This window comes from Geotrypetes seraphini, chromosome 9 (genome assembly GCF_902459505.1).
Source record: "Geotrypetes seraphini chromosome 9, aGeoSer1.1, whole genome shotgun sequence".
Taxonomy (NCBI): Eukaryota; Metazoa; Chordata; class Amphibia; order Gymnophiona; family Dermophiidae; genus Geotrypetes; species Geotrypetes seraphini.
The window spans coordinates 79,191,477-79,218,389 of record NC_047092.1 but is presented as its reverse complement, the minus strand read 5'-3'; the positions used below and the strand labels follow the sequence as shown (position 1 = coordinate 79,218,389).

General features: G+C 44.5%; 1 protein-coding gene across 6 annotated transcripts in view; it reads left to right on the top strand.

Moving 5' to 3' along the window:
- The window catches only part of XPOT (exportin for tRNA), a 324,394-nt gene that overhangs the window by 7,377 nt on the left and 290,104 nt on the right, over positions 1 to 26,913 (top strand). For all 6 annotated transcript variants that reach the window (XR_004540576.1, XM_033957684.1, XM_033957683.1 and 3 more), the window contains exon 3: positions 9,714 to 9,796. Coding sequence is in view for 5 of the 6 variants with exons in the window: in XM_033957684.1 (XP_033813575.1) it covers positions 9,714 to 9,796 (83 nt within the window). In the remaining variant the exon portion in view is untranslated. The remainder of the gene's footprint in view (positions 1 to 9,713; positions 9,797 to 26,913) is intronic.

Below are 26,913 nucleotides of genomic sequence, written 5' to 3'. Positions count from 1 at the left end.
TGGGAACCACTGGTCTAGAGCTTCGCCGGTGATTCTACAGGGGCTGGTACTATCACAGTGTGCAGTTCCTCAGTGGAAAGCTTTACCACTGGACCCAGAGGACCAGGAGTCGAGGTCTATGCCTCTATTCCCACAGAGTGAATTCTTTTTGGGACAGAGAGGGTAATTCAAAATACCTGATTAGATTTTTGGCCATTACTAAAGTCAATTTAATTGTTTTGTAAACTGCTTTGAATCCTTCTGAAAATTTAGCAATATATAAGACACCACATTAAATTAATTTAATTAAAGGATTCTAGGTCTCAAGTAGGCTGTATTAGGCAAGAGTCTGTGGCAGCCCTGGATCAGGGAGTGGACCTGATGGTATGTAGCAGTGGCGTACCTAGGGTATGTGGCACCCAGGGCCCATCATTTTTGACACCCCCCCACCCCCCATGTAAAAAAATATTTTTTGTAATAACCATGAAACGGAATAAATGGTCAGAATAGAAACAGGCAGTGAAAATTTTCTTTTATTGAACCTCATATATGTAACCATTATTCCAAACATAACATAACATAAATTATGTCTGAATTGTCATGACAGAAGTACATATGGAGTAGTTGCAGGTGATGCTTGGGACAGTTCTGATTGTGTTAGTTCGTTTTTTTATGTTTTTTGAATAGAAGGGATTTTATTTCTTTTTTTGAAGGTTTTGTAGTCTGTGGTCGAGGTCAATAGGTTGTAGAGTTGAGGGTCGAGTGTTGCAGCTCGAATGGCTAGGAGGTTGTCGAACAGTTTTTTTTCTTTTGATGTTTTTGGTTGGAGGGTGTGTGAATGGTGCGTGAGTTCTCCTATGTCTGGTTGAGGTGGATTGAATTATTTAGGTAAAGAAATTAGTTACCCCCCCATTCCACACAGATTAATTCTCTTCCATTTTTGTTCCCATTATAAAAAACACTGATAAGTTCCCAGAAAAAAAATACATTAAAATAAGAAGTGAAAACAAAGGCCCCTACAGATGAGAACATAACATAAGAATAACCTAACTGGGTCAGACCAATGGTCCATCATGCCCAGTAACCCATTCTCATGGAAGCCAATCCAGGTTACTAGTACCTGGTCAAAACCCAAAGAGTAGCAACATTCCATGCTACCGATCCAGGGCAAGCAGATGTTTCCCCCATGTCTTAATAACAGACTATGGACTTTTCTTCCAGGAATTTGTCCAAATCTTTCTTAAAACCAGCTACGCTATCTGCTTTTACCATAACTTCTGGCCACTTCATTTTTAAGCTTAGATTTTTCCTTTCAAACAGAGACCTTGCTAGATGTCAAATACAGCACAGGGTAACTTCACACGGACTTAGCTGTGCAGGAAATGTGAATCTCCTCATACACCCACCATATAGTGCAAAAATGTGGAAAGGTCTGTTTTTTTCTTTTGATCACTACATAGCCTAATGCCACACAAGCAGCGCTGTTACAAACATATTCTGAAGGTCAATGCTAAGTTTAACAAAGTTTCCTTCCTTGGACCACAAGGAGATACCTACAAACCACTGGAAGAGATCCCAAAACAACTACCCAGGCACAACACCTAAAGACCCACTCAGTGTGTGAACCAGTTGAATGGAGTGGACTAACTGGGGGGTGGAAATGGGCCCGGAGTTTGCTCAGCAGAATTTCCCAGACCATCTCTTTCTCTCAACACATTGACACGCTGCCACCACCACCACCACCACTAGGAACACCTCACTGGGTAGGCCAGCAATTCTTATAAACTTTATAAAACACATTATTATAATTTCTTATAAAGCACATATTTTAACTGAACTCTCTGACATCCTCAGCCTTGCCATTCACAAAAATAGAAGGAAGAAAAGTTCTCATTTCCTGCTGTCTCATGTCCCTGGCCTACACAATATTTTTCTTCTGCAGACCTTTCAAAAGTCTGACCAAATTCTCGTTTCACTTGCATTATGAAGTACTGAGGATGCCATCTCTCCCCAGTCCCAGGTCCTAAAGTCTAAGACAGTAGCGCAAACTAGTGCTGTCTGATTCAGGAAAAATTTCGATTCAGCCTATTGAATTGGTTTTTCGATTCGATTTTCCTGCCCAATTGGGTGTTTTTTTCAAACATCCTGGTGGGTTTATTTTATAGCTTTTCCCCCCCCCTTTGGCTTCTCCTAACTACGCTGGCGCTGTGGCGTAAATAAAATAAAGAAACAAAAAGGACTTTTCCTCTCTCTGTCAAATCCTAGCTCACATTTGCGGTCTAACACCAGCTCTGGCAGGATACACATTTCAAATCTGACATATTGTAATCTCAAAACAGAAAATAAAATTAGTTTTTCTACCTTTTGTTGTCTGGTTATTTTTCAAATCTTGTTGGTCCAAGGCTCTGGTTGTCTTCTGATAACTTGCTTGCCAGGGTCTCCTTCTTTCTTCTTTCTGCATGCTAACCATCTATCTGCCATCTCTGTCCTCCCCTTCCGTTTCCCTTCCCTCCCCAGGAGGTCTGGCATCTTTCCTTTTTTTCGTCTCCCTCCACAGATCTACCTTTTCTTAACTACCCTTTCATCCAGCATCTCTCCCTCCTTCCCCACCATCCCAGGGTCCACCATCTCTCCCTTTCTTTTCCTAACTAACCTCCTATCCAGTATCTCTATCCCCACCTCCACAACATCCCTTGTGTCCAACTTCTCTCCCTTTCTGTTCCTTCCCTCCCTAAATCCTATGGTTCATCATCTCTCTCCCTCTTCTATTTTCAGATCTATTATTTCTTTCCCCCCCCAAAGTCCGACATATGCAAGTCTCTTTGAACCCCCCCATTCCCTCTGTGTACTTCCACACCAGGGCCCCCCCTTAAAGGTCTGCATCCCACCCCTGAAGGCTTGCACTCCCCCCTTGAAGGCCTGCACTCCCCCCTTGAAGGCCTGCACTCCCCCCTTGAAGGTCTGCACTCCCCCCTTGAAGGCCTGTCCCCCCCTTGAAGGCTTGTCCTCCCCCTTGAAGACCTGCTTGCCTGTCCCCCCGTTGAAGGCTTGCCCCCCTCCCCTGAAGGCCTGTCTGCATCCCACCTCTGAAGGCCTGCACTCCCCCCTTGAAGTCTTGTCCCCCCCTTGAAGGCCTGCCTGCCTGTCCCCCCTTGAAGGCCTGTCCCCTCTTAAAGGCCTGCTTGCCTGCCTGCCTGTCCCCCTTGAAGGCATGTCCCCCTGAAGGCTTGTCTCCCCCCTTGAAGGCCTGCCTGCCTGTCCCCTCCTTGAAGGCATGTCTCCCCCCCCTTGAAGGCCTGTCCCCCCCCCTTGAAGGCCTATCCCCCCCTTGAAGGCCTGCACTCCCCCCCTTGAAGGCTTGCCCCCCCCTTGAAGGCCTGCCTGTCCCCCCCCTTGAAGGCTTGCCCCCCTCCCCTGAAGGCCTTTCCCCCCCTTAAAGGTCTGCATCCCACCCCTGAAGGCCTGCACTTCCCCCTTGAAGACCTGTCCCTCCTTGAAGGCCTGCCTGCCTGTCCCCCCCTTGAAGTCTTGTCTGCCCCTTCAAGTCCTGCCTGCCTGCCCCCCCCTTGAAGGCTTGTCCCCCCCCTTAAAGGCCTGCCTGCCTGTCCCCCTTGAAGGCATGTCCCCCCGAAGGCCTGTCCTCTCCTTGAAGGCATGTCTCCCCCCCTTGAAGGCCTGCCTGTCTGTCACCCATGAAGGCATGTCCCCCCGATAGCCTGTCTCCCCCCCCCCCGAAGGCTTGTCCCCCTCCCTTTGAAGGCTTGCCCCCCTTGAAGGCCTGCCTGTCCTCCCGTTGAAGGCCTGCCTGTCCCCCCCTTGAAGGCTTGCCCCCCTCCCCTGAAGGCCTGTCCCCCCCTTAAAGGTCTGCATCCCACCCCTGAAGGCCTGCACTGAAGGCCTGCACTCCCCCCTTGAAGGCCTGCCTGCCTGTCCCCTCCCTTGAAGTCTTGTTCCCCCCCTTCAAGGTCTGCCTGCTTGTCTCCTCCCTTGAAGGCCTGTCCCCCCCCTTGAAGGCCTGTCCCCCCCCCTTGGCCTGTGCCCCCCTTGAAGGCCTGCACTCCCCCCTTGAAGGCTTGTCTCCCCCTTGAAGGCCTGCCTGCCTGTCCCCCCCTTGAAGGCTTGCCCCCCCATCCCCTGAAGGCCTGTCCCCCCCCCCCCTGAAGGCCTGTCCCCCCCCTTAAAGGTCTGCATCCCACCCCTGGAGGCCTGCACTTCCCCCTTGAAGGCCTGCCTGCTTATCCCCCCCCCTTGAAGTCTTGTTCGCCCCTTCAAGGCCTGCCTGCCTGTCCTCCCCTTGAAGGCATGTCTCCCCTCCTTGAAGGCATGTCTTCCCCCCCTTGAAGGCCTGCCTGCCTGTCCCCCATGAAGGCATGTCCCCCCCAAAGCCTGTCTCCCCCCGAAGGCTTGTCCCCCCCCCCCCTTGAAGGCCTGCCTGTCCTCCCCTTGAAGGCCTGCCTGCCTGTCCCCCTTGAAGGCATGCCCCCCCAAAAGCCTTTCTCCCCCCATGAAGGCTTGTCCGCCCCTTGAAAGCCTGCATCCCCCCCTGAAGGCCTGCCTGCCTGCCCCACCCTGAAGGACTGCTCGCTCCCCCACCCCGAAAGACCGCTCGCCTCCTCACCCCGAAGGACTGCTCATTCCCCTGGCCTCCCCGCACCATTTATCGTAGCAAAGCAGCCTGCAGCAAGATCGCGATGCCAGTGATCTTGCGCTGCTTTGAGCTGTTTCACCGCGGCAGAGAAAAAGCGCAAGATCGCTGGCATCATGATCTTGCTGCAGGCTGCTTTGCTATGGTAAATGGTGCGGGGAGGCCAAGGAGGGGAAATCCCGACGCCAGGGGGGAGAACCGGATATCGGAGAGGGGGAACCGGACACAAATGACTTCAGGCCGGGAGCACCCCCTCAGGGCTTGCACCCGGGGCGGACCGCCCCCCCCCCCCCTTGGTACGCCACTGCTACTTGCAGCATGTAAGGCATTAGCTTTAGGACTAATACATACTGCTTGCAACTATATGCCACTAGCTTTTAGGACTACTAAATTCAGATTGCAGCTTGTATGCCACTAGCTTTCTGGATTCCTAAATCCTGCTTGCAGCTTGACCACCATTAGTTGTTTTTTTTAAAGGACTGCTATGTCTGCATGTAACTAGTATGCCTCTAACTTTAATTGTTTGTATACTACATACTCGTATACAAAGGTACATAAACACAGCAGAAGAAGGGCCATCCTGGACAACACCTATAGCTTACAAACATAAGTAAAAGAGTAGAAACACTCCCCAAGCAAAATGTGTTTTGATAAGGCCCAATAAGATTAACACCACCAAACAGCAACCAGAAGACAAAAACAAAAATTCCATAGAAGGGAGGCCTACTAAACACTAAGGGGCTCATAATCGAAACAAAAAAACATCTACAAAGTGGCCTTAATGGGTACTTGGACGATCAAAAAGCCTGATCGTCGAAGTACCCATAACTAAAGCTGGATTTAGACGTATCTAAAACCAGCTTAGGCTTTTCCCCTACCTCTAAACGCAAAGAGCGAAAAGAGGCATTTTTAGAGGAGGGGAAAGGGCGGGAGGTGGGCCGACCTAGACATAGGTGTACAGCAGGTATAACCAAAAGTTTAGGCAGGTTGTCGGTTGGCCCAGGCGCCTAAGGCCCCTCCTGTGGGCGAGATTTGAAGCTCCTGGGCCAATCGGGCCCTAAGGCCCACCATTCTGAGGATGGCGGGCCTGCCGGATGGACGGGCTTGGGCCCGGACGTCTGGCCAACTTTGTTAAGGTAAAGGAGGGTGTCTCAGGGGTGTGGTATCACAGGGGTCGGCAGGGGGATTTTGGGGGGGCCAATCATGGGTTCGGGAGGTGCGTCATGGACAGGAGGGCCTGGGATCTCTCCTGCCCGTATCTTAGTGGAGGTGGATGGTAGGGAGGGTCACCTGGGCAGGAGGGGTTGGGTTCCAGATTGGATCGGCGGGGTGGGGGTTCCGTCGGGGCAGGAGGGGTTGGGCTCCCTCCTATCCATATCGGATCGGCGGAGTGGGGTGGTTGCCGGGGCAAGATGGTCTGGGATCCCTCCTGCCCTGATCATATCGGAGGGGGTCGCCAGATAGGAGGGGTTGGGCTCCCTCCTGCCCCAGCCAATCGCGGGGCTGTGTTGGGGCAGGAGGGGTTGAGCGCCCTCCTGTCCAATCTTGTTGGGGGGGGTGGATCGCGGCAGGAGAGATTGGCTATCGTGCTGTTTCCTCCACTGCGGTCCAGCCCCCTCCTCTGACATCAGAGGAGGGGCGGGACCGCGGCGGAAGGAACAGCACCGAAGCAGCGCAAGATCGCTGGCATCGCAATCTTGCTGCAGTCTTGATTCACTACGGTAAATGGTGCGGGGAGGCCAGGGAGGGGAAATCCAGACGCCAGGTGGGAGAACCGGATGTCGGGGAGGGGTGGGGAACCGGACACCAATGACTTCAGGCCGGGAGCACCCTCTCAGGGCTTAGAAACATAGAATATGACGGCAGAAAAGGGCCGTTGGCCCAACACATCTGCCCACTCAGAAGAACCCTCCCCTTAAAAGAACACTCCCCTAAGCAATTTCCCAAAGTGAACCCACATGTTTATCCCATCGTTTCTTGAAGTCGAGCACGTTGGTGGCCTCAACTACCTGATGTGGAATGCCATTCCAATGATCAACCACCCTTTCGGTGAAGAAGTACTTCATGATGTCACCATGAAATCTCCCACCCTTGAGTTTGAGTGGATACCTTCTTGTTGCTGTGGGACCCATAAGAAAAAGGATATCTTCCTCCACCTCGATACGCCCTGTAAGATATTTGAAAGTCTCTATCATGTCTCCTCTCTCTCTGCGTTCTTCGAGAGAATATAGCTGCAGCCTACTTAGACGCTCTTCATATGGGAGATCCTTGAGTCCTGAGACTATCTTGGTGGCCATTCGCTGGACCGATTCAATTCTCTTCACGTCTTTTTGATAATGTGGCCTCCAAAACTGAACACAGTACTCCAGATGAGGTCTCACCATGGACCTGTACAACGGCATTATGACTTCAGGCTTTCGGCTGAAAAAACTTCTTCAGATGCAACCCAGCATTCGTCTAGCCTTGGCCGAAGCTTTCTCCACCTGAATAGCCGTCTTCATATCTTCACTAATGATTACACCCAGGTTCTTGTTAAGGTTTCCTCGTTCAGGGTGTATGTTCTGCTGGGGTTACCGCTACTAAGGTGCATAACCTTGCACTTTTTGGCATTAAAGCTCAGTTGCCAAGTTTTAGACCATTGTTCCAGTAAAAGTAGGTCCTGCCTCATAGTGTCAGATACGGTTGCACTGTCAATCACGTTGCATAGCTTAGCGTCATCGGCGAATAGTGTAATTTTACCTCAAAGTCCCTGATGCAGGTCCCGTACAAAGCTATTAAACAGTATCGGACCCAAGACCGAGCCCTTCGGCACTCCACTGGTCACAGCCGATGTTTCTGAGGGGGTACCATTTACTACTACCCTCTGAAGTCTACCACTGAGCCAGTTTTTAACCCATGCAGTCAAAGTTTCTCCTAATCCCATCGCTTTCATCTTGTTTAATAACCTACGGTGTGAGACACTATCAAAAGCTTTAGTGAAGTCTAAATACACGATATCCAGGGATTCCCCCCTGTCTAGTTGTTGCACCCAGGGCGGATCCCCCCCCCGCCCCCGCCTTGGTATGCCACTAGTATGTAGGCTTTTCAGGTCAACGAACCTGGTGGAAGTCATTCATTTTTGTGGGATTTAAATTTGGCAAATTAAATTGAGGCAACACAAATGAAGGACATAAATGCAGCACCATTCTTTTCTCTCGCTTTGGATGAGTCAACAGACGTAAGCCATTTATCCCAGTTCAGCGTGATTGCAAGTTATGCTGTCAGTGACACACTACATGAGGAAAGTCTTGCTGTTTTGCCTAAGAAAGGGACAACAAGAGGGGAAGATTTATTCAAGTCTTTCACTGAGCTCGCTAAAGAACAAAATCTACCGATGGATAAACTTATTTTGGTGTGTACTGATGGTGCTCTGTGCATGGTGGGGAAAACAGAGGATTTGTAGCGCTTCTTCATGAACATGAAAAGAGACCCAGCATAAGTTTTCACTGCATCCTACATCAGGAGGCGCTTTGTGCTCAAATGCGTGGCGAGCAGCTTGGAGAGGTGATGTCGCTGGTCATTCAGGTGGTCAACTTTATTGTTGCCTGAGTTTTAAATGATCGCCAGTTTAAAACACTGCTGGATGAAGTTGGGAATAATTATCCTGGTCTGCTTCTGCACAGCAATGTGCGTTGGTTGTCAAGAGGGAAGGTGTTCAGCCGTTTCGCGGCTTGTCTGAGCCAAATCCGGACTTTTCTTGAAATGAAAAACGTCGAGCATCCTAAGTTAGCTAACACTGAGTAGCTCCTGAAGTTCTACTATCTCATGGACATGACTGAACATCTGAACCAGCTCAATGTGAAAATGCAGTCTTATCCCTTCAACAAGCAGTGTTTGCATTTGTAAACAAGCTAGAACTTTCATCGCCGACATTGAAACAGGTCGTTTACTACACTTTGAAAAACTGGGAGAATTTAAAGATGCATGCACAACAAGTGACCCTGCTCAACATCTTGATCTTCAGCAGCTAGCGGGCTTCATTCCTGCAGTCATTCAAAGCACGCTTTGGAGAATTTTGTGAGCGCGCTCGTCTTTTTAAGTTCATCACCCATCCACACGAGTGTGCAGTGGACAGCGCTGACCTGAGTTACATCCTTGGTGTCTCCGTCGGAGATTTTGAGCTCCAAGCTGCTGACCTGAATGAAGATTTGGAAAGACTTGCACGACAGCAAGCAGAGTTGGCGAGCAAACACAAGTGGGGAGAAATGAAAAAACATCAACCCACAGACCAGCTGATTGTCAAAACTTGGAACGTGTTTCCCGTCACATCCACACACTGCAGCGTGTGAGTATTGCTGTACTGACAATGTTTGGCTCTACGTATGTATGTGAGCAGTCTTTCTCACATTTAAAGAACATTAAGACCAACCTATGATCATGTTTAACGGATGGAAGTCTCGACGCCTGCATGAAACTTAACCTTACCACATATCAAACAGATTACAAAGCCATCAGCAAAACCATGCAGCACCAGAAGTCGCATTAATGGTATGAACTACTTTATTCATCATTGGTTAGCAACAGCATAACAACGTTATTAAAAAGAATTCAGAGACTTATTGTACTTTAAAAGTTTTGGTCTTACATAAAATGCACACATTTACTTGTATTTAGTTTTAAACATATTGTTTGGCTCTCACGGAATTACATTTTAAAATATATGTCGTGTTTATGGCTCTCTCAGCCAAAAAGGTTCCTGACCCCTGGTCCAGAGTATCTGGACCTTGATAAAGTCCCGGGGTAGTCACTACTTTTATTTACTGTACATTGCTTTGATTGCCCATTGTTTTTATTAATTGTACACTGCTTTGACTTGACTTTTTGTTAAAAATAGCGGTATATCAAATAAAATAACTAAAGTAAAGGTATTCACCTGCAACTCTCCACTGATAGGAATATTTAGTCATAGTTGCTTTGATCACATATCAAAGCAAATGTGCCTGGAGAACTGCCTCAGCTCATAAACCAAAGCTGGTCTGCTCTAGTCACTTCTGCTTAGTTTAGGTGTTTCCCATATTGAAATGACTTGTTTCTTTTCCATTGGTTGCAGGCATTGTCTTATTTTGAACAACTAAAAGGGTCTCAGGATGCCTGGCAGGTGTGTGCTGAAGCATTAGCCCAAAATGCATACAGGTAAGGATTAGGATCTGAAAAGTGGTTAAGCATAATATGTAATATTGGACTAACATAATATTGTAATAAGGGCTGCATTTTGATTAAAAATTTTAATTGTGCGATTAAAGGAAGGGTATAGCCAGCAGTCCATTTTTCTTTTGGGGGGGACAGGAGGGGATTGGGGGGCACACATTTCCTCTCAATCCTCCCTTCATAAGGTATCATATCTTTGCTGGTTGGTATGCTGAAGCCCTGCCAGTCAAAGAAATCCAGTGCCAAAGCTGCCTCTTTCCTCCTTGTGTTGCCTCAAGACCAATGAAGTCAGTGAGGTGCCTCTATCCGCCAATGCTGGCACTCCCCAAGCATGCTCAGCTCATGAACAAACTGAGCATGCTTGGGGAGTGCAGGTATCAATGGCTGGAGTCATACCACTGACTTCCCCATTCCTGAGGCAGTTTGAGGTGGAAGGAGGTGATACTTGCTCGTCCAGGTTCATCTCTTAATTCCCTTCCTCCCTCTCTCTCCTCCCACCCTGCATGGTTTGGCATCTCTCCCTCCCCTCACAGACCTGAATATGGCTTGATGCTGCATCTGGCTTACCATTCAAGCCGCTCTTCGATCCTGCAACCAACAGCAGCCCTGCTGAAAGGCTGCTTGTGGCAGGCACCAGGCCTTTCCCTCTGAAAACAGAAAGTGTGGTGCAGTGGTTAAAACTACAGCCTCAGCACCCTGAGATTGTGGGTTCAAATTCACGCCACTCCTTTTGACCCCGAGTAAGTCATTTAATCTCCCATTTTCCCCGGTTCATTAGATAGATTGTGAGACAACTGAGAAAGACAAGGAAAAATGCTTGAGTACCTGAATAAATTCATGTAAACCGTTCTGAGCTCGCCTGGGAGAATGGTATAGAAAAAATGAATGAATGATTAAATAAATAAGTTAGTTATTTTGAAAAGGGGTGTGTTTTAAGTTGCAATATTATAATTGTGGCTCTACATTAATTTGACTGGAATTTGCTGACCCAGAGTTCAAACAGCTCACCTGCGATTTCCCTGCATTCATACATTCTCTGACTCTGGTTTGCAAACGATCTCATTACTATTAAAATGAGGTCGTTAATATTAAAACGAGCCATCTGATCGATAGCCTAAGATTGCAAAGCCATAAGCGACCCCCAAAATGACAAGTCTGCCATGGTTTTGTTTTTTTTTTTTCTATGGAAGTGGCCTTAGGCCCCTCCCTGTGCATCCCGGAATGCACTAGGAAAGGGAAGGCCTGCCATTTTGGAGTGGTGGGCCTACAAGCAGGAGGGGACTGGGCATCCCTTCTACTGTCATATTCACTCAGTTACAGGGGTGGTTCGGGGTGTGGGGAGAGCTGGGGGGCTAAGGCTTGCGGGAGTGGGCATCACTCCTGCCGATTTATTTTTTTCTAAAGACGGGGAGTGGGGAAGAGGAGTGGGGTCCTGGTGGAGGGGGGATCAGTTTGGTGGTGGTGGTGGTGGGTTTGCAGGCAGCAGGAAGGAGTGGGCATCCCTCCTGCCTCTCTTTATTTTTCTTCCAGAGGTCATTGGGTGGGAGGGCAGTTTGACTCGCCTTTTTTTTTGTGGGGCAGATATTATATGTGTGTAACATCTGTGCCATTAAAAAAACAACAAAAAACACAAGCCCCAAACAGCTGAGTGGCAGGAGGCTGCTTTGGGGCTTCCGCTGCCGCTCAAATGTTTGGGCTTCCCGAAACCGGCTCTGCTCACGTTCGATAATTTTTATTAAGGTATCAAGGAGAACAAGATTAAAGATCAGTGTGTATACAGTCAAGAACACAAAGAGATTAAATAGCACTAGGACAAGCAGTACACCTGCACTAAAGCAGAAAAATACAAAAGCTCATAAAGTTGTAACACGTGTGCCTGAGAGAAATACAACAAACTAGAATATCAACAACTGTATCGATGACAATCCGAAAGCCTAGAGACCTCCCCTCCTGAAGATAGAATACAAGATAATTCACTGTATTCAGTCCAGAAGAATTGGACAATGATGTCACTAGTAGGAGAGAAAAATCTCCAATGAGGTCTTCCTGAAACCTATTTTTCCATAATTCCCCAGTACCCCCAAACTTCCAGACACCTCCCAAAAAGGATAATTTCTCTTCTCATCCCTGTTTCTTACTAAAAAAAAAAAATAAAAAAGCACAAAAAAATAAACCCTTCTCTTTCCTCTGTTAAATCTTATTTCCTCTTCCTCTTCATAGGAAAAAGGGTAAGACTTTGTTAACTCTAATTAACTCCTGGTGCCTGTGGCTCAGGATGACTAAAGTAGGGAAAATCCTGTTATAAATCCTGTGTTTTAGGGTAGCACTGATAGAACCTGCATTTTTGTTTAAAATACTGTGTTTTAGGTGGTATAGAGCCTATATTTCTGTCTTACTAGTATTCAGCCATTGTTTTCTGCTGATTAGGTGGAGAAGGGAGGGGCCCTGTTTTACTTCTAAGGTTAATTGCATTATCTTTGGAACATTGCTGTGAACAAAGCTGCCCTGGAACTTCAATAAAACAAATTGCTCTGCATTTCATATTCTGCTCTTTTCACTGGTTTTCAGCAATATATCTGCTTAATTTATCTTCTCATCCCTGTTTCTTACTAAAAAAAAAAAAAAAAGCACAAAAAAATAAACCCTTCTCTTTCCTCTGTTAAATCTTATTTCCTCTTTCCCTTTCCCTTCATAGGAATAAGGGTAAGACTTATAGTCCCACCAACCCCAGGGACCACTATTCATATATAGAGACCCATATAATCAGGACTACTCAAATCAAGTCACTTCACAACCAATCAAGATGACCTTTATTCTATGCAATCACTTTGGTGCTTTAATTCCAAGACATACTATTTGGAGGCTTAAGGTTGCCCCATCTGTCTTCAACTTGCCAGTATTAAGGAGGAGCTCTGCAAACTTAAACAGGAATTGAATACAATTAAAGCAGCTTCTATCACTCCACAAAATCATACCAACTTACCACCTCTACCTCAAAGAATAAAACAGCCCAGGAATAAATGTGTCACAGTAGGCTCAGGAAGACTGCGATATGTAACACAGAAACATCCACCTTCACTAATATTACCTCTACAGAATTCCTTCGCTCCACTAGTGCACTGCGATACTCAAGAAAACAGAAGGGAGGTGGGACTGGAACCAATGAAGGTAACTCAAGAGAACAAGCGCACCCTAAGTACAAATAAAAAAGCCAAAAACAGAAAACTATTACTGTTGGGAGATTCCATCATCAGAGGCATTAACCTTGAAACACAGGGCGAGGAGACCAAAATAGTGAAATGCCTTCCAGGATCCTCAGCTACCAGGAGTTCCAGGCAAATACTGACTATAATTAAGGAAGAAACTAAGGATTTTAACACTGATGTTGTTATCCATCTGGGAACAAATGACCTGGCCAACAACTCCACACTTGCAGCACAGAAAGCTTTTTGGGAGCTTGGTGAGGGCGTGAAACCTTTTGAAAAGACTTTAGCTTTTTCTGAAATACTGCCTGCATATGGAAAGGGAGAGCAAAGAGTGAAAAACACAGAGGACTTTAATAGATGGCTCAGAGCCTGGTGTCATCAAGAAGGCTTCAGGTACATAGGAGGATGGGGAAATACATGGAAGGACAAGAAGCTATATTGCACTGATGGGCTACATATTACTACAGCAGGAAAAAAAACCTTGCAGAGAAATTTAGACAATATGTTTCTAGGCATTTAAACTAGAAGGTGGGGGTGGTGTATGTACGAAGGACAATTATAGAGACCACCCCCGGCAAAAGAAAAGATGTGATAGTAGTAAAGGCTGCAACATAAGCAATATCAGCAACTCATTTCTTAGTATTGCAACGGAAAGTGAAACGACACAAAAATCCATACGAGAAAGGAGATTATCGCTGAAAAATAGCTGGAAAGCGATGACCACAAATGCTCGCAGTCTAAGCAACAAAGTTCATGATCTGCAAGCCCTGATGTTAGAGGCAGATCTAGATATTGTTGCTATCACAGAGACATGGTTCAGTGAATCACATGGATGGGATGCAAACATACCGGGATATAATCTTTTTAGGAAGGACAGAGATGGTCATAAAGGTGGAGGAGTAGCTCTCTATATAAAGATCAATATCCAAGCGACCGAAATGCAAGGGACCTGGGGAGAGGAAGAAGCGATATGGATTGCTCTGAAAAGAGAAGATGGAACTTCTATCTACGTGGGTGTAGTCTACAGACCTCCGACTCAATCGCAGCAAATTGATAAGGATCTGATTGTGGATATCCAAAAGTTTGGAAGGAAAGAGGAGGTTCTGCTGTTGGGAGATTTCAACCTGCCAGATGCGGACTGGAATGTTCCGTCTGCGGAATCGGAAAGAAGTAGGGAGATTGTGGATGCCTTTCAAGAGGCTCTGCTCAGATGAATGGTGACGGAACCCACAAGGGAAAAAGCGATATTGGATCTGGTCCTCACAAATGGAGAGAGTATCTCTAATGTTCGAGTGGGTGCTCACCTGGGAAGTAGCGATCATCAAACGGTTTGGTTTGATATAATGGCTAAAGTGGAGAGCGGCCGCATGATACTTAAAGTCCTAGATTTCAAACGTACGGACTTTAATGCAATGGGAAAGTACCTGAAGAAAGAGCTGTTAGGATGGGAGGACATAAGAGAAGTGGAAAGACAGTGGTCTAAGCTGAAAGGAGCGATAAAAATGGCTACGGACCTTTATGTGAAGAAAATCAATAAAAACAAGAGAAAAAGGAAGCCGATATGGTTCTCCAACCTAGTGGCTGAGAAAATAAAGGCGAAAGAGTTGGTGTTCATGAAATATAAAAAAACCCAAGAAGAGGAGAGCAGAAAGGACTACAGGGTGAAACTGAAAGAAGCCAAGAGAGAGATACGTTTGGCGAAGGCACAGGTGGAAGAACAAATGGCGAAAAATGTAAAAAAGGGAGATAAAATTTTTTCAGATATATTAGTGAAAGGAGGAAGATAAAAAATGGAATTGCTAGGCTAAAAGATGCTGGGAACAAATATGTGGAGAGTGATGAGGAGAAAGCAAATGTGCTAAACAAATACTTCTGTTCTGTGTTCACAGAAGAAAATCCTGGAGAAGGACCGAGATTGTCTGGCAAAGTTACACGAGAAAATGGAGTAGATTCTGCGCCGTTCACGGAGGAGGGTGTTTATGAGCAACTTGAAAAACTGAAGGTGGACAAAGCGATGGGACCAGACGGGATCCATCCCAGGATACTAAGGGAGCTCAGAGAGGTTCTGGCGAGTCCTATTAAAGACTTGTTCATCAAATCTCTGGAGACGGGAGTGATTCCTGGGGATTGGAGGAGAGAGGATGTGGTCCCTATTCATAAAAGTGGTCACAGGGATGAAGCAGGAAACTACAGGCCGGTGAGCCTCATTTCAGTTGTTGGAAAAATAATGGAAGTGTTGCTGAAAGAAAGGATATTGTACTTCCTTGAATCTAATGGGTTACAGGATCCGAGGCAACATGGCTTTACAAAAGGTAAATCGTGCCAAACGAACCTGATTGAATTTTTTGATTGGGTGACCAGAGAGCTGGATCGAGGACATATGCTAGATGTAATTTACTTGGATTTCAGCAAAGCCTTTGATACAGTTCCTCATAGGAGGCTGTTGAACAAACTTGAATGGCTGAAGTTAGGACCCAAAGTGGTGAACTGGATCAGAAACTGGCTGTCGGACAGACACCAGAGGGTGGTGGTTAATGGAAGTCACTGGAAGGAAGGAAAGGTGACTAGTGGAGTCCCTCAGGGTTCGGTGCTGTGGCCAATCCTGTTCAATATGTTTGTGAGTGACATTGCTGAAGGGTTAGAAGGAAAAGTGTGCCTTTTTGCAGATGATATCAAGATTTGTAACAGAGTAGACACCGAAGAGGGAGTGGAAAATATGAAAATGGATCTGCAAAAGTTAGAGGAATGGTCTAATGCCTGGCAACTAAAATTCAATGCAAAGAAATGCAGAGTAATGCATTTGGGGATTAATAATAGGAAGGAACCGTATATGCTAGGAGGAGAGAAGCTGATATGCACGGACGGGGAGAGGGACCTTGTGTCCGAAGATCTAAAGGCGAAAAAACAGTGTAACAAGGCAGTGGCTTCTGCCAGAAGGATGCTGGGCTGTATAAAGAGAGGCGTAGCCAGTAGAAGGAAGAAGGTGTTGATGCCCCTGTACAGGTCATTGGTGAGGCCCCACTTGGAGTATTGTGTTCAGTTTTGGAGACCGTATCTGGTGAAAGACGTAAGAAGACTTGAGGCGGTCCAGAGGAGGGCGACGAAAATGATAGGAGGCTTGCGCCAGAAGACGTATGAGGAGAGACTGGAAGCCTTGAATATGTATACCCTAGAGGAAAGGAGAGACAGGGGAGATATGATTCAGACGTTCAAATACTTGAAGGATATTAACGTAGAACAAAATCTTTTCCAGAGAAAGGAAAATGGTAAAACCAGAGGACATAATTTGAGGTTGAGGGGTGGTAGATTCAGGGGCAATGTTAGGAAATTCTACTTTATGGAGAGGGTAGTGGATGCCTGGAATGCGCTCCCGAGAGAGGTGGTGGAGAGTAAAACTGTGACTAAGTTCAAAGAAGCGTGGGATGAACACAGAAGATTTAGAATCAGAAAATAATATTAAATATTGAACTAGGCCAGTTACTGGGCAGACTTGCACGGTCTGTGTCTGTGTATGGCCGTTTGGTGGAGGATGGGCAGGGAAGGGCTTCAATGGCTAGGAGGATGTAGATGGGCTGGAGTAAGTCTTAACAGAGATTTCGGCAGTTGGAACCCAAGCACAGTACCGGGTAAAGCTTTGGATTCTTGCCCAGAAATAGCTAAGAAGAAAAAATAAAAAAAAATAAAAAATTTTAAATTGAATCAGGTTGGGCAGACTGGATGGACCATTCGGGTTTTTATCTGCCATCATCTACTATGTTACTATGACATATAGTCATGTGAAAAATTAGGACACCACATGAAATATTCAGTTCTTTCTTAAAAAATGTTCACATATCGATGTCAAATCTTTTTTTAATTTATTTATCTCTGGAAAAAAAAGTGATTGTAATTGCCGGTAAACAACAAATTTTTCTTAATTTACTCATGAAACAAAGATATCCACAAAAATGTGTATTCTAACTGAGGAATAAATTAGGACACTTCGTTTATAATAATAATAATAATTTATTCTTATATACTGCCATACTGAAAAAGTTCTAGGCGGTTCACAACAACTAGGCAAGTACATAAAATACAGATGAAATGAGACAAATTGGAATAATAAACATAACAATAATTGAAATAATAAAACTTAACAATAATCAGAATGCATATACAATATAGTAAAATACATTAAGAATAAAAAGAGTGTAGATAAAATACCCACTAACAGGCAAGAAAATAATGCATATAATGCAAATAAAATGTCAGCTGAATCTAAACTAGTTAAGAGTTTAAGAAAGAATGCAACAAATTGATGCATAGTTCACATAGAAATACATCAGATCTAAAAAAACTTGTTAAGAAATAGCGATGCTTTAAGATACCAACCTATCAAAAAGTTGTGTTTTTAACAATTTTCTAAAAGCAAAGTAAGAAGAGACCTCTGGAATAATTTTTCCAAGCCATGAATTCAGTTTGGAAGCTTGAAATGAGAGGGTTCTCTCCAGGAACCTTTTATAACGACAGGATTTTATGGAAGGATAGGTAAGCAAGTGTACTCCGCGTGTGATCTTGTTAGCGTGACTCAAGGAAAAATGATCCAAAAATAAGGCAAACACTAGTCTAAGGGTTCTGAGAGTGCTAAGTGCAAAAAAAGACACACCTGAGTTAAATAACCAAGGTAAATAAACAATAATAATATAAATGATAGAGGCCATCTCAGTGTGAAGGTCAGCGAAGGGAGAAAAACTCCAGCGCTTCACGCAAAAAGGACAAAAGTACAATACCTTTGCCTGCACACCATCACTGGTGGCCTCACGTGTGCATAAATCAAATCAATAGTGATACAGTACAATCAGGTAATAATAATACTCAGTGTGAAAAAAGCAAAAAGCACTCAAAGAACCCTCCCCAGCCAACTCCCACAGACAAAAATGACAAAGGCCACAGCCAACTTATCTTCAAACAATGGTGGAGATGTTGATAATAGCTGAGTGCCAGATGGCGGGTTCAACCAAGCCCGGTTTCGGGATATTAACGTCCCTTCCTCAGGAACCCTCAGATGGAAACAAACAATGATGAGCCATGGAGTCAGCCGTGGGGGGGGGGATGGAACTTATGGAGGATTGCGCAGCTACGCTAAAAAGCCAAGTAGCAGCAACGTCATGACTGAAAAAACCAATCAAAACAGAAAGGGAAGGAGAGCCTGATCAGAAGACAACCAGACCCAACATGGGACCAACATGATTTGAAAAATGACCAGACAACAAAAGGTAGGAAAAATAATTTTATTTTCTGTTTTGTGATTACAATATGTCAGATTTGAAATGTGTATGCTTCCAGAGCTGGTGTTAGACCGCGAACATGAGCTAGGATTTAACAGAGAGAGGAAAAGTATTTTTTGTTTGTTTATTTTGTTTACACCACAGGACCAGTGTGGGTAGGAGAGGGCAAAGGGGGTGAAGAGGCTATAAAATAAACCCACCAGGATGTTTGGAAAAAACCACCCAATTGGGCAGAAAAATCGAAAAGAAAAATTGATTCAATAGGCTGAATCGAATCAAATTTTTTTTTTTCCTGAATCGGGCAGCACTAACATGGAGGATCACTCAGTCAGGGTAAGCATTACTGATTTTTTGGGTTCCTCTCCACAGTGTCCCTTTATTACATTACATTAGAGATTTCTATTCCGCCATTACCCTGCGGTTCAAGGCGGATTACAAAAGAATTAAGGTTGGTCTGTTACAAGGAGAGAACAGTGGTCTGTTACTAGAAGAGATCAGTGGTCATGACTAGTGAAGGTAGAGAATAGGGCGAGTATTGTCAGGGAGTTAAGAAGAAGATAGGAGGAATGAGGTAATCGTGATGTTAAGACTTAATCAGGGATTTCTTGAAGAGTATGGTCTTTATTTCTTTTCTGAATAATCTGTAGTCCGTGGTCTTTATCAGCAGATTGGAGATTTGGTTATCCTGTTTCACTGCTTGGGTGGCTAGGAGGCTGTTGTAAAGTTTTTTCCGTTTAACTTCTTTGATTGGCGGGTGTGTGAATTGGGTGTGAGATTTTCTATGTCTGGTTGAGGTATTATAGATGAGTCGGTTGTTCAGGTAGGTTGGGCTGTAACCGTTTATGGTTTTAAATAGCGTGCAGTAAAATTTGAATAGTATTCTTTCCTGAAGTGGGAGCCAGTGTGAGCTCATGAATGCTTCTGTGATGTGGTCGTGTTTCTTTAGGGAGTAGATGAGTCTTAGTGCTGTATTTTGGACTATTTGCAGTTGTTTGATCATTGTTGCAGGGCAGGGGAGATAGAGGATGTTGCAATAATCCAGTATACCTAGGATAAGGGATTGAACTATGAGCTGGAATTGTGCTCTTTCGAAGAATTTGCGTATTTGTCTAAGGTTCCTCATAACGGCGAAAGATTTCTGAATTGTTATGTTTAATTTGTGATTGCATGGTGCAACATCTGTCTATTGTCACACCTAGTAGTTTTAGGGTGTTTTGAATGGGGTAATTGATCGAATTGATTTCTATGTTGGTAATAGTTGGGGTTTTGTTATTTTCGAGGAGGATGAATTTTGTTTTGTCTGGGTTGAGTTTCAGTTTGTGGTCTTCCATCCAGTTCACTACTATTTCCAGAGTTCGGTGTAGAGTGTCTGTTATGGTGGTCTTTGGTTGATCAAAAGGTATGAGGATGGTGAAGTCGTCTGCATAACTGTAGGAGGTTATGCCTAGCTTTTCCATGTACGTTCCGAGGGAGGCAGCATATAGGAATAGAGTAGGAGGCAGTATATAGGAATAGAGTAGAAGATAGAGGGGATCCTTGTGGTACTCCACAGGGGTTGGACCAAGGTTCAGATTTTTCTTTATCTGATTTAACTCTGTATGTTCTGGATTTTAGGAAACCCTCAAACCATGAGAGTACATTGTCTGAAATACCTATTGTGTCTAAAATTTGCAGTAGTATGTTATGGTCTACCAGGTCAAATGCTGCGGTTAGGTCCAGTTGTATGAGAAGCATTCTTTTTCCAGTGCTGAGGTGTTGTCTGACTGTGTCCATAAGGGAACCTAGTAATGTCTCTGTGCTGAAGTTGGTTCTGAAGCCAGATTGTGTGGGGTGAATTATGTTATGATTTTCTAGGTAGGTGGTGAAGAGTTTAGCTACTAGTCCTTCTATTAGTTTGACATATAGAGGGATTGAGGCGATGGGTCTATAGTTGGAAGGTTGGTCAGTTGGTCCTTTAGGGTCTTTAATGATCGGGGTGATGATGATTTCACTGAGGTTAGTTGGGAAAAGGCCATCTGTGAGTATGTTTTGTATCCATTGAAGGAGTAGAGTACGGAATTTTGTACTGGATGTTGTTAGGAGATATGGTGGGCAGTGGTTGAGGTCACAGGTTGCGTGGCTGTACATTTTGTAGAGTTTGTTGAATTCGGGCCATTGTATATTGGGGAATTGGGACCAAGATCTGTCTTCAGCTGTTGAATCTTTTTCAGTGGGGCATATTGTGAATTCAATTAGTTGCGGTGGAGTGCAGTTGAGGGAAGCTCTGGCATTTGTGATTTTATTCTTGAAGTGTTCTGCTAAGAGGGTGGCTGAGGGAGGTGGGGTAATGTTAGTGGTCGTGAGGGGTTTGGTGTTTGTTAGTTGTTTTAATATTTGGAATAGTTTTTTGGTGTCTTGGGTTTCTTTCCCAATTAGGTTGGTATAGTATGTTTTCCTCTTATCCTTTAGTTGTATTTTGTATTGTTTGTTAATCTTTTTCCAGGTGGTTTTCGTGTGCTCTAGGTTATTTTTTCTTTCTAGTCTTCTACATTGTCTTGAGTAGGAGTAGATCATTGTCAAATCATTGGTCAGATCATCTGCTGGTTCTAGTTTTGGTTTGTGATGGGGCTAGCTCATCAAGGATGTTATCGCTCAAATTGCACCAATGTGAAATGAAGTCCTTGGGGTTGCATTCCTGGATTGATTCATCTATTTGGTGGGCTCGATGTGCTTGCGTGAGGTGTAAGTTATTTTTTTTGTTTTTGGTGTGGTTTTGTTTTTGGTCCAGATTAAGTTGAAAGTGTATGTGTAGTGGTCTGACCCTAGGGAAGGGGACCAGGTTCCATTAGATGTTTGAATTTCTGAAGTGGAAGGTTGATGGGTCATGAAGGCTGCGATGTTAAGTTGGTGTCCTTTCTCATGGGTAGTTTGTGGATTTAAGATTCGGAAGGATAAGGCGTCGAGGAATGATAGAAGGTTATCAGCTGGTTTGGATGTTTGGTCTTCAAGATGTAGTTTTATATCTCCTAAGATAAGGTTATGTGCTGCTGTGAGTGAGTTTTGATATATGAAGTTTTCAAATTCAGGTCTTACTGTGGTCCAGTTTCCCAGCGATATGTAGCAGAGCATGCAATTTAGTGTGTTTTTTAGTGTGAAGCTTGAGAGTTGGCATGCAAGAAGATCCATGTGTGGGGTGGATGTTTTTTCGAGAATGTTTAGGGTTAAGGAGTCTTTGAAAATGATTGCAAGACCTCCTCCTCTTTTTTTCTCTCTGCAAGACACTGTTATTTTGTATCCCTGAGGGCAGACTTCCTTTATTCTGGGATCTGTGTCTGATGTTAGCCATATTTCTGTAAGGAAGAGGCAGTCTAGGTTCTCGTTTTTTATATGTTCTATTTTTGGGCCTAAGGCTCTGATGTTTTGGTAGGCATATGTTAGCGTGGTGATTTCTGTTTGATGGTTGTGAGATGTTTTAGGGTAGATGAGTGATTTAGGTGGATGTTGAGGTTTGGTCTTGGGGTGTGTAGATCTTCTTTCCCATGTTGTGGAGATGGGGTGTTGACAGCTGGTATGGTGGTTAGTGCTTCTTATTGTTGGAATTCTCCTGTTATAGTGTTGGATATTGTTTGAGATTGAGCTAGTGGGAGGGGTGGATATGTTATTCGCTACTACCTTCCAATTGGTAATAAGGAGTATTATCAGTAGGATAACCTGGGTGAGTGTTTGTTGGTTATTCTTCATATTGGTGCTAAGGGGGAGGTTTTGAGATTATGTTGTTGATCCTGTGCTGTGATTGGTTCTTTGGGGTTTTTCTGTGGTTACCTAAGAATAGGTGGTTGATCTTATGTTGTGACCAGTTGGGAGGGAGTATGGGTGCAACGTGGAGGGGGGAGGGGCGGAGTTCGCTCCCACGACCTTGTGCTCTGGTCACTACTCCCACTCTGTCTCCGCTGCTCCCGGTGTAAGGTGGGAGGCGGAGTAGTCTGAGGTAGGTGGGCGGAAGGTAGAGCAAGCCCGAAAAAAAGTTCAAAAACAAAAGCGTTTCCGCTGAGCCTTCCAACCTGCTCAGCGGTGCAACGTGGAGGGGGAGGGGCAGACTTCGCTCCCACGCCCTTGTGCTCTGGTGACTGCTCCAGCTCTATCTCCGCTGCTCCCGGTGTAAGATGGGAGGCAGAATAGTCTGAGGTAGGTGGGTGGAAGTTAGAGCAAGCCCGAAGAAAAAGTTCAAAAACAAAAGCGTTTCCGCTGAGCCTTCCAACCTGCTCAGCGGTGCAACGTGGAGGGGGAGGGGTGGAGTTTGCTCTCACGCCCTTGTGCTCTGGTCACTGCTCCCGCTCTTTATGAAGGTTTATTATTAGATACTTACATCTTCTATATTAGTGATTGCAAATTTGGGACCTGCTCAGCCTTTTTTTTGCTCATCAGCTAGTGTTAGTGTTTGTGTGGCCCCAAAAAATTTTTTTTCATCCAGTGTGGACCAGGGAAGCCAAAAGGTTGGACATCCTATTCTAAAGGGTTGTCTGTTCGCAATTACTTCAGCATTTCAAATCTGCTCACGCTTTACATCCATGTCAGTCTTGCTTTAGATCGAGCCACAGCATGGAAACCCTTATTACGTCTCTAGCCAGTGACCTTCACTCTGCTTTTAAGACTTCCAGAATTGATTTAGTTGTTTCACTCAATCTTGTGAATGCTTTTAATGATAATGGATAGTGCTCCCCGATTCACCGATCACTTTGGTGAATGATCTGTTTCCCCCCTCCAAATTGGACTCACTGATTCAGTAAACAGCCCTCTAGGTTCTGAAATGGCTTGTTCGTGGCCTGCCCCACTGGAGCCTTCCCTCTGCTGCATCACTGATGATGTCACTGATGACATGGCAGAGGAAAGCCCTGGTGGGGCAGACTGTGAACAAGCCTGTTCAGATCCTGCTTCTGCTGGTCGTTCAATGCTGCTGTGATGCATTAGGAGACTGGAAGGTATGTCAGATTTCAGGGAGGGGGGTTGGTTGGTTGGTTGGGAAGAGCTGCACAGGAGGATGGAATAGATGGGAAGCTGCCACACAGGGAGATAGGAGAGAGGGACGGAAAGCTGCTGCACAGGAGGGAAGAGAGGAAAGATTGTTGGGCATGTGGTGGAAGAGAGGAAGGGAGAGCAACAAAGAGGTAGAAAGGGATGCGAGGGACAAATCCTGTATATGGTGGAGGGGTGGGAGACATACATGTAGAAGAGAGAGGGAGAAACGTTGGACATAGAGTGAAGGGCATGGAGAGATGGTGCATGGGGAGAGAGAAATATTTCACATGATAATGGAGGGGAGGAAGGGAGAAATTCTGCATGGAGGAGGAATAAAGAGATTTGACCCAGGACACAAGGCAGGGGGGGGGGGGGGAGAGAGATGGTAGACACTGGGAAAGAAATGTTGGAAATGGCAGTGGAAGGAAAAATACAGAGATGGAAGATGGATGGTGAGCACAGAGAAAGAAGAAAATATCAAATGGGCAGGAGACCCTGGCAAGCGAATTAACAAAAGACAAACAGAAATCAGAGCCTGGGATCAACATGATTTGAATAATAAAATGACCAGACAACAAAAGGTAGAAAAAAAATTTTGTTTTCTATTTTGTGATTAGAATATGTCAGAAATGTATATCCTGCCAGAGCTGGTGTTAGATAGCGAGTGTAAGCTAGGACCTAACAGAGAGAGGAAAAGTCTTTTTTGTTTGTTTGTTTTATTTATACTACAGCGCCAGTGTGGGGTTGGAGAAGACAAAGGGTAGGTGAAGAGGCTACAAAATAAACCCACCAGGCTGAATTGAATCGAAAATTTTTTTCCCTAAATTGGGATATCAGTATTTCAGGTTTTGTCCATCACTGGTTCTCTTTGTTCCAGATCAGGCTCTCTGTATCTTTGTACCTTTTTCTAGCTCTGTCACACATAAACAACCCTGTGATATTCTCCAGGATTCTTTCATTGCACTCCTTCTCTTCAATATCTTTCTTAGCACCTTGCCAGATTCATGGCCATGTCCTTTTCATCAGTCTTTCTGTGACCCTCTGCATTTGGATCAGCTGCTGCATAGAGGTGCAGTCAGGTTGATTCAGCATTTGAAATATCTGATGAGTTGCCAGAAATAGAAGTTTCTGTGCAGGTAACAGCTGTGATTCTAGGCCTTTGGACTACCCTACATGCTCTGGTGTCAGATCTGTAAAATGCAGTGTTTGCAGGTATCAGCTTGGTGAATGAGAATGTCTGTAAACACTGAAACAGACAATGCGGCAGTAAGGTGAGAGTGGACAAAATTTATACAGTGTCACACTAATATCTGAAGCAGGGACTCTTTTCCCTCCGTTTTGGACCTTCAGTTAATTTAGTTTGGTCAGAGTGGAGTAGAGGATCCCCCCTTAAGAAGAAAAAATGAGGAGAAATAAAAATATAGTTCATTAATGTCTTCTCCCAGTTTATTTCTTAAGTATTTTCAGTAAATCTAATCTGTGTATTGCGATTTTAAATGTTAGATATTTGCAATGCCACATAACTTTTTGATTGATAAATAATGAATATTATGTCTGGATCTCAAATTGTTGAGCTACATATCATGCTTAACTGTTACTAGTTGCCAGCTAAATTTCGTGTCCTTTTTCAAAGCGCTGACCCTGATTTCTAAGACCTTTTGTGATGGTAAGCCATGTTTGAAAAATTGTGTTGTGCATTATGTTTTAGGGAGCTTACTTGACTGCCTAGAGATCCTACCCCCAAAAAGGTTAGGGGTTCATAGATAGTGGGAAAAATAACCTTCTGATTTGTACTTCTAATCCTATGGAACTATATTCCAAAGAGCTGGAGGTTCATAGAGAACTATTTAGTTTCAGAAGAAATGCAAGGCTTGTGTTTTCTTAAATCAAAGCTCAAACTAAGTTATTTTATTCTCCAATCTCGTACTTCCCATAGGTGTTTTCTTTTCTTTGCATTTTGTAGTTCTTCCCCTTTTTCCTCTTGTTTTCTGTCTGTCTGTATAGTAAGTCTTCATTTTTACTAAATTTTCCCCAATTAATGATGAGTAAAATACTGTAATGTTTTTTAACCTTGTTCTGTGTTTGTTGTTGAATGTTGTACAAATTTTATTATTATTGTACACCGCTTAGAAATATGATTAAGCGGTATAAGAAATTCTGAATAATCTTGGAAACTTCTGTTGTGTTTTAATATTAAGCTTTGTAATAGGTATTTTAATTATGATTTATGTTTGTTAGCCATATTTTCTTTCTGTATTGGTTGTATTGACTAGATTTTAAAGTTACGAGTTGTACTTGTATTGATTCTTCTGGATGGGTTCTTTAGAAATGAATAAATCAGATGTGGCATTCAGGTAAAGATGGGGTTATTTTATTTCAGCTTGCTCTCATGGTGACCTAGTATAGATATAGCATTTTAGAGTTTTAAAAATTTAATCCTTGACGTAACTAACAAGCAGTGAGGATTCATCGATGTTGACGCAACACAATTATTCCTTTTTTCTTCTTCCATAACAAGTTGGGCTGCAGTATTATGAAGTAGCTAAAGGTGTTTTAATGCAGCCTAGGTTATATTAGTTTCCATTCTATCCCTATCTTCTAAGTGGATATTAGTATGATACTAGTCACATTAGCTGGTTCAGAATGCCTAGTATTCAGTGTGCAAGGTCACGATGTCTTGTGTAGGCTTGGTGGGGTAGAGAGTGAGGGTAGCAGTGTTCATATATGTTCAGAAACCTCTTCATAATGGCGTGTTTGCTATTATTCTCAGTCTCAATTAACTACGGTAGGTCTTGGAAAGTATTACCCATGGATAAGGGGGCCCTACTGTATTAGGGATCAAATTGCTCATATAAAGTGCTTGTAGCAAGACTAAATTGAAATTCATGCATATCAGCAGTATAAGCTGCCACCTGGTATACCTGCAATAATAATGTGAGAAATCAATAACCAAGGGAGCACCCAAATCATGTCCCCATCTCACCAACATCTCAGAAAAGTCTCAGAAAAGTTGGAGGGAAGGCTTCCGGGTCAGCCGCGTGCAGGAGCTGCTGCTCATGGCTTTGCGAAGAACATAAGAACATAAGAAGTTGCCTCCGCTGGGTCAGACCAGAGGTCCATCGCACCCAGCAGTCTGCTCCCGCGACGGCCCATCAGGTCCATGACCTGTAAGGTGATCCTTGTCTAAAACCCTTTATTCCCCTTTATACTTCTATCTATACCCTTTCATAATCCTAACTCTACCTCTATCTATATCCCTCAATCCCCGCATCCTTCAGGAATTTATCCAATCCTTCTTTAAAACCCCGTAGTGTACTCTGTCCTATCACAACCTCCGGAAGCGCATTCCAGGTGCCCACCATCCTCTGAGTGAAAAAGAACTTCCTAGCATTGGTTCTAAACCTGTCCCCTTTCAATTTCTCCGAGTGCCCCCTTGTTCTTGTGGTTCCCAATAGGCTGAAGAATCTGTCCCTCTCTATGCCTTTCAGGATCTTGAAAGTCTCTATCATAGAAGTGTGGCTGGGAGGAGGGAGCCAGCCAGAGGAGGTATGAATTTTGCACACAAAACAGAGGGAGGGAAAGACGAGGGGCACATTGGGACAGGAAGGGAGAGGTAAGACTCAGGTTCTTAAGT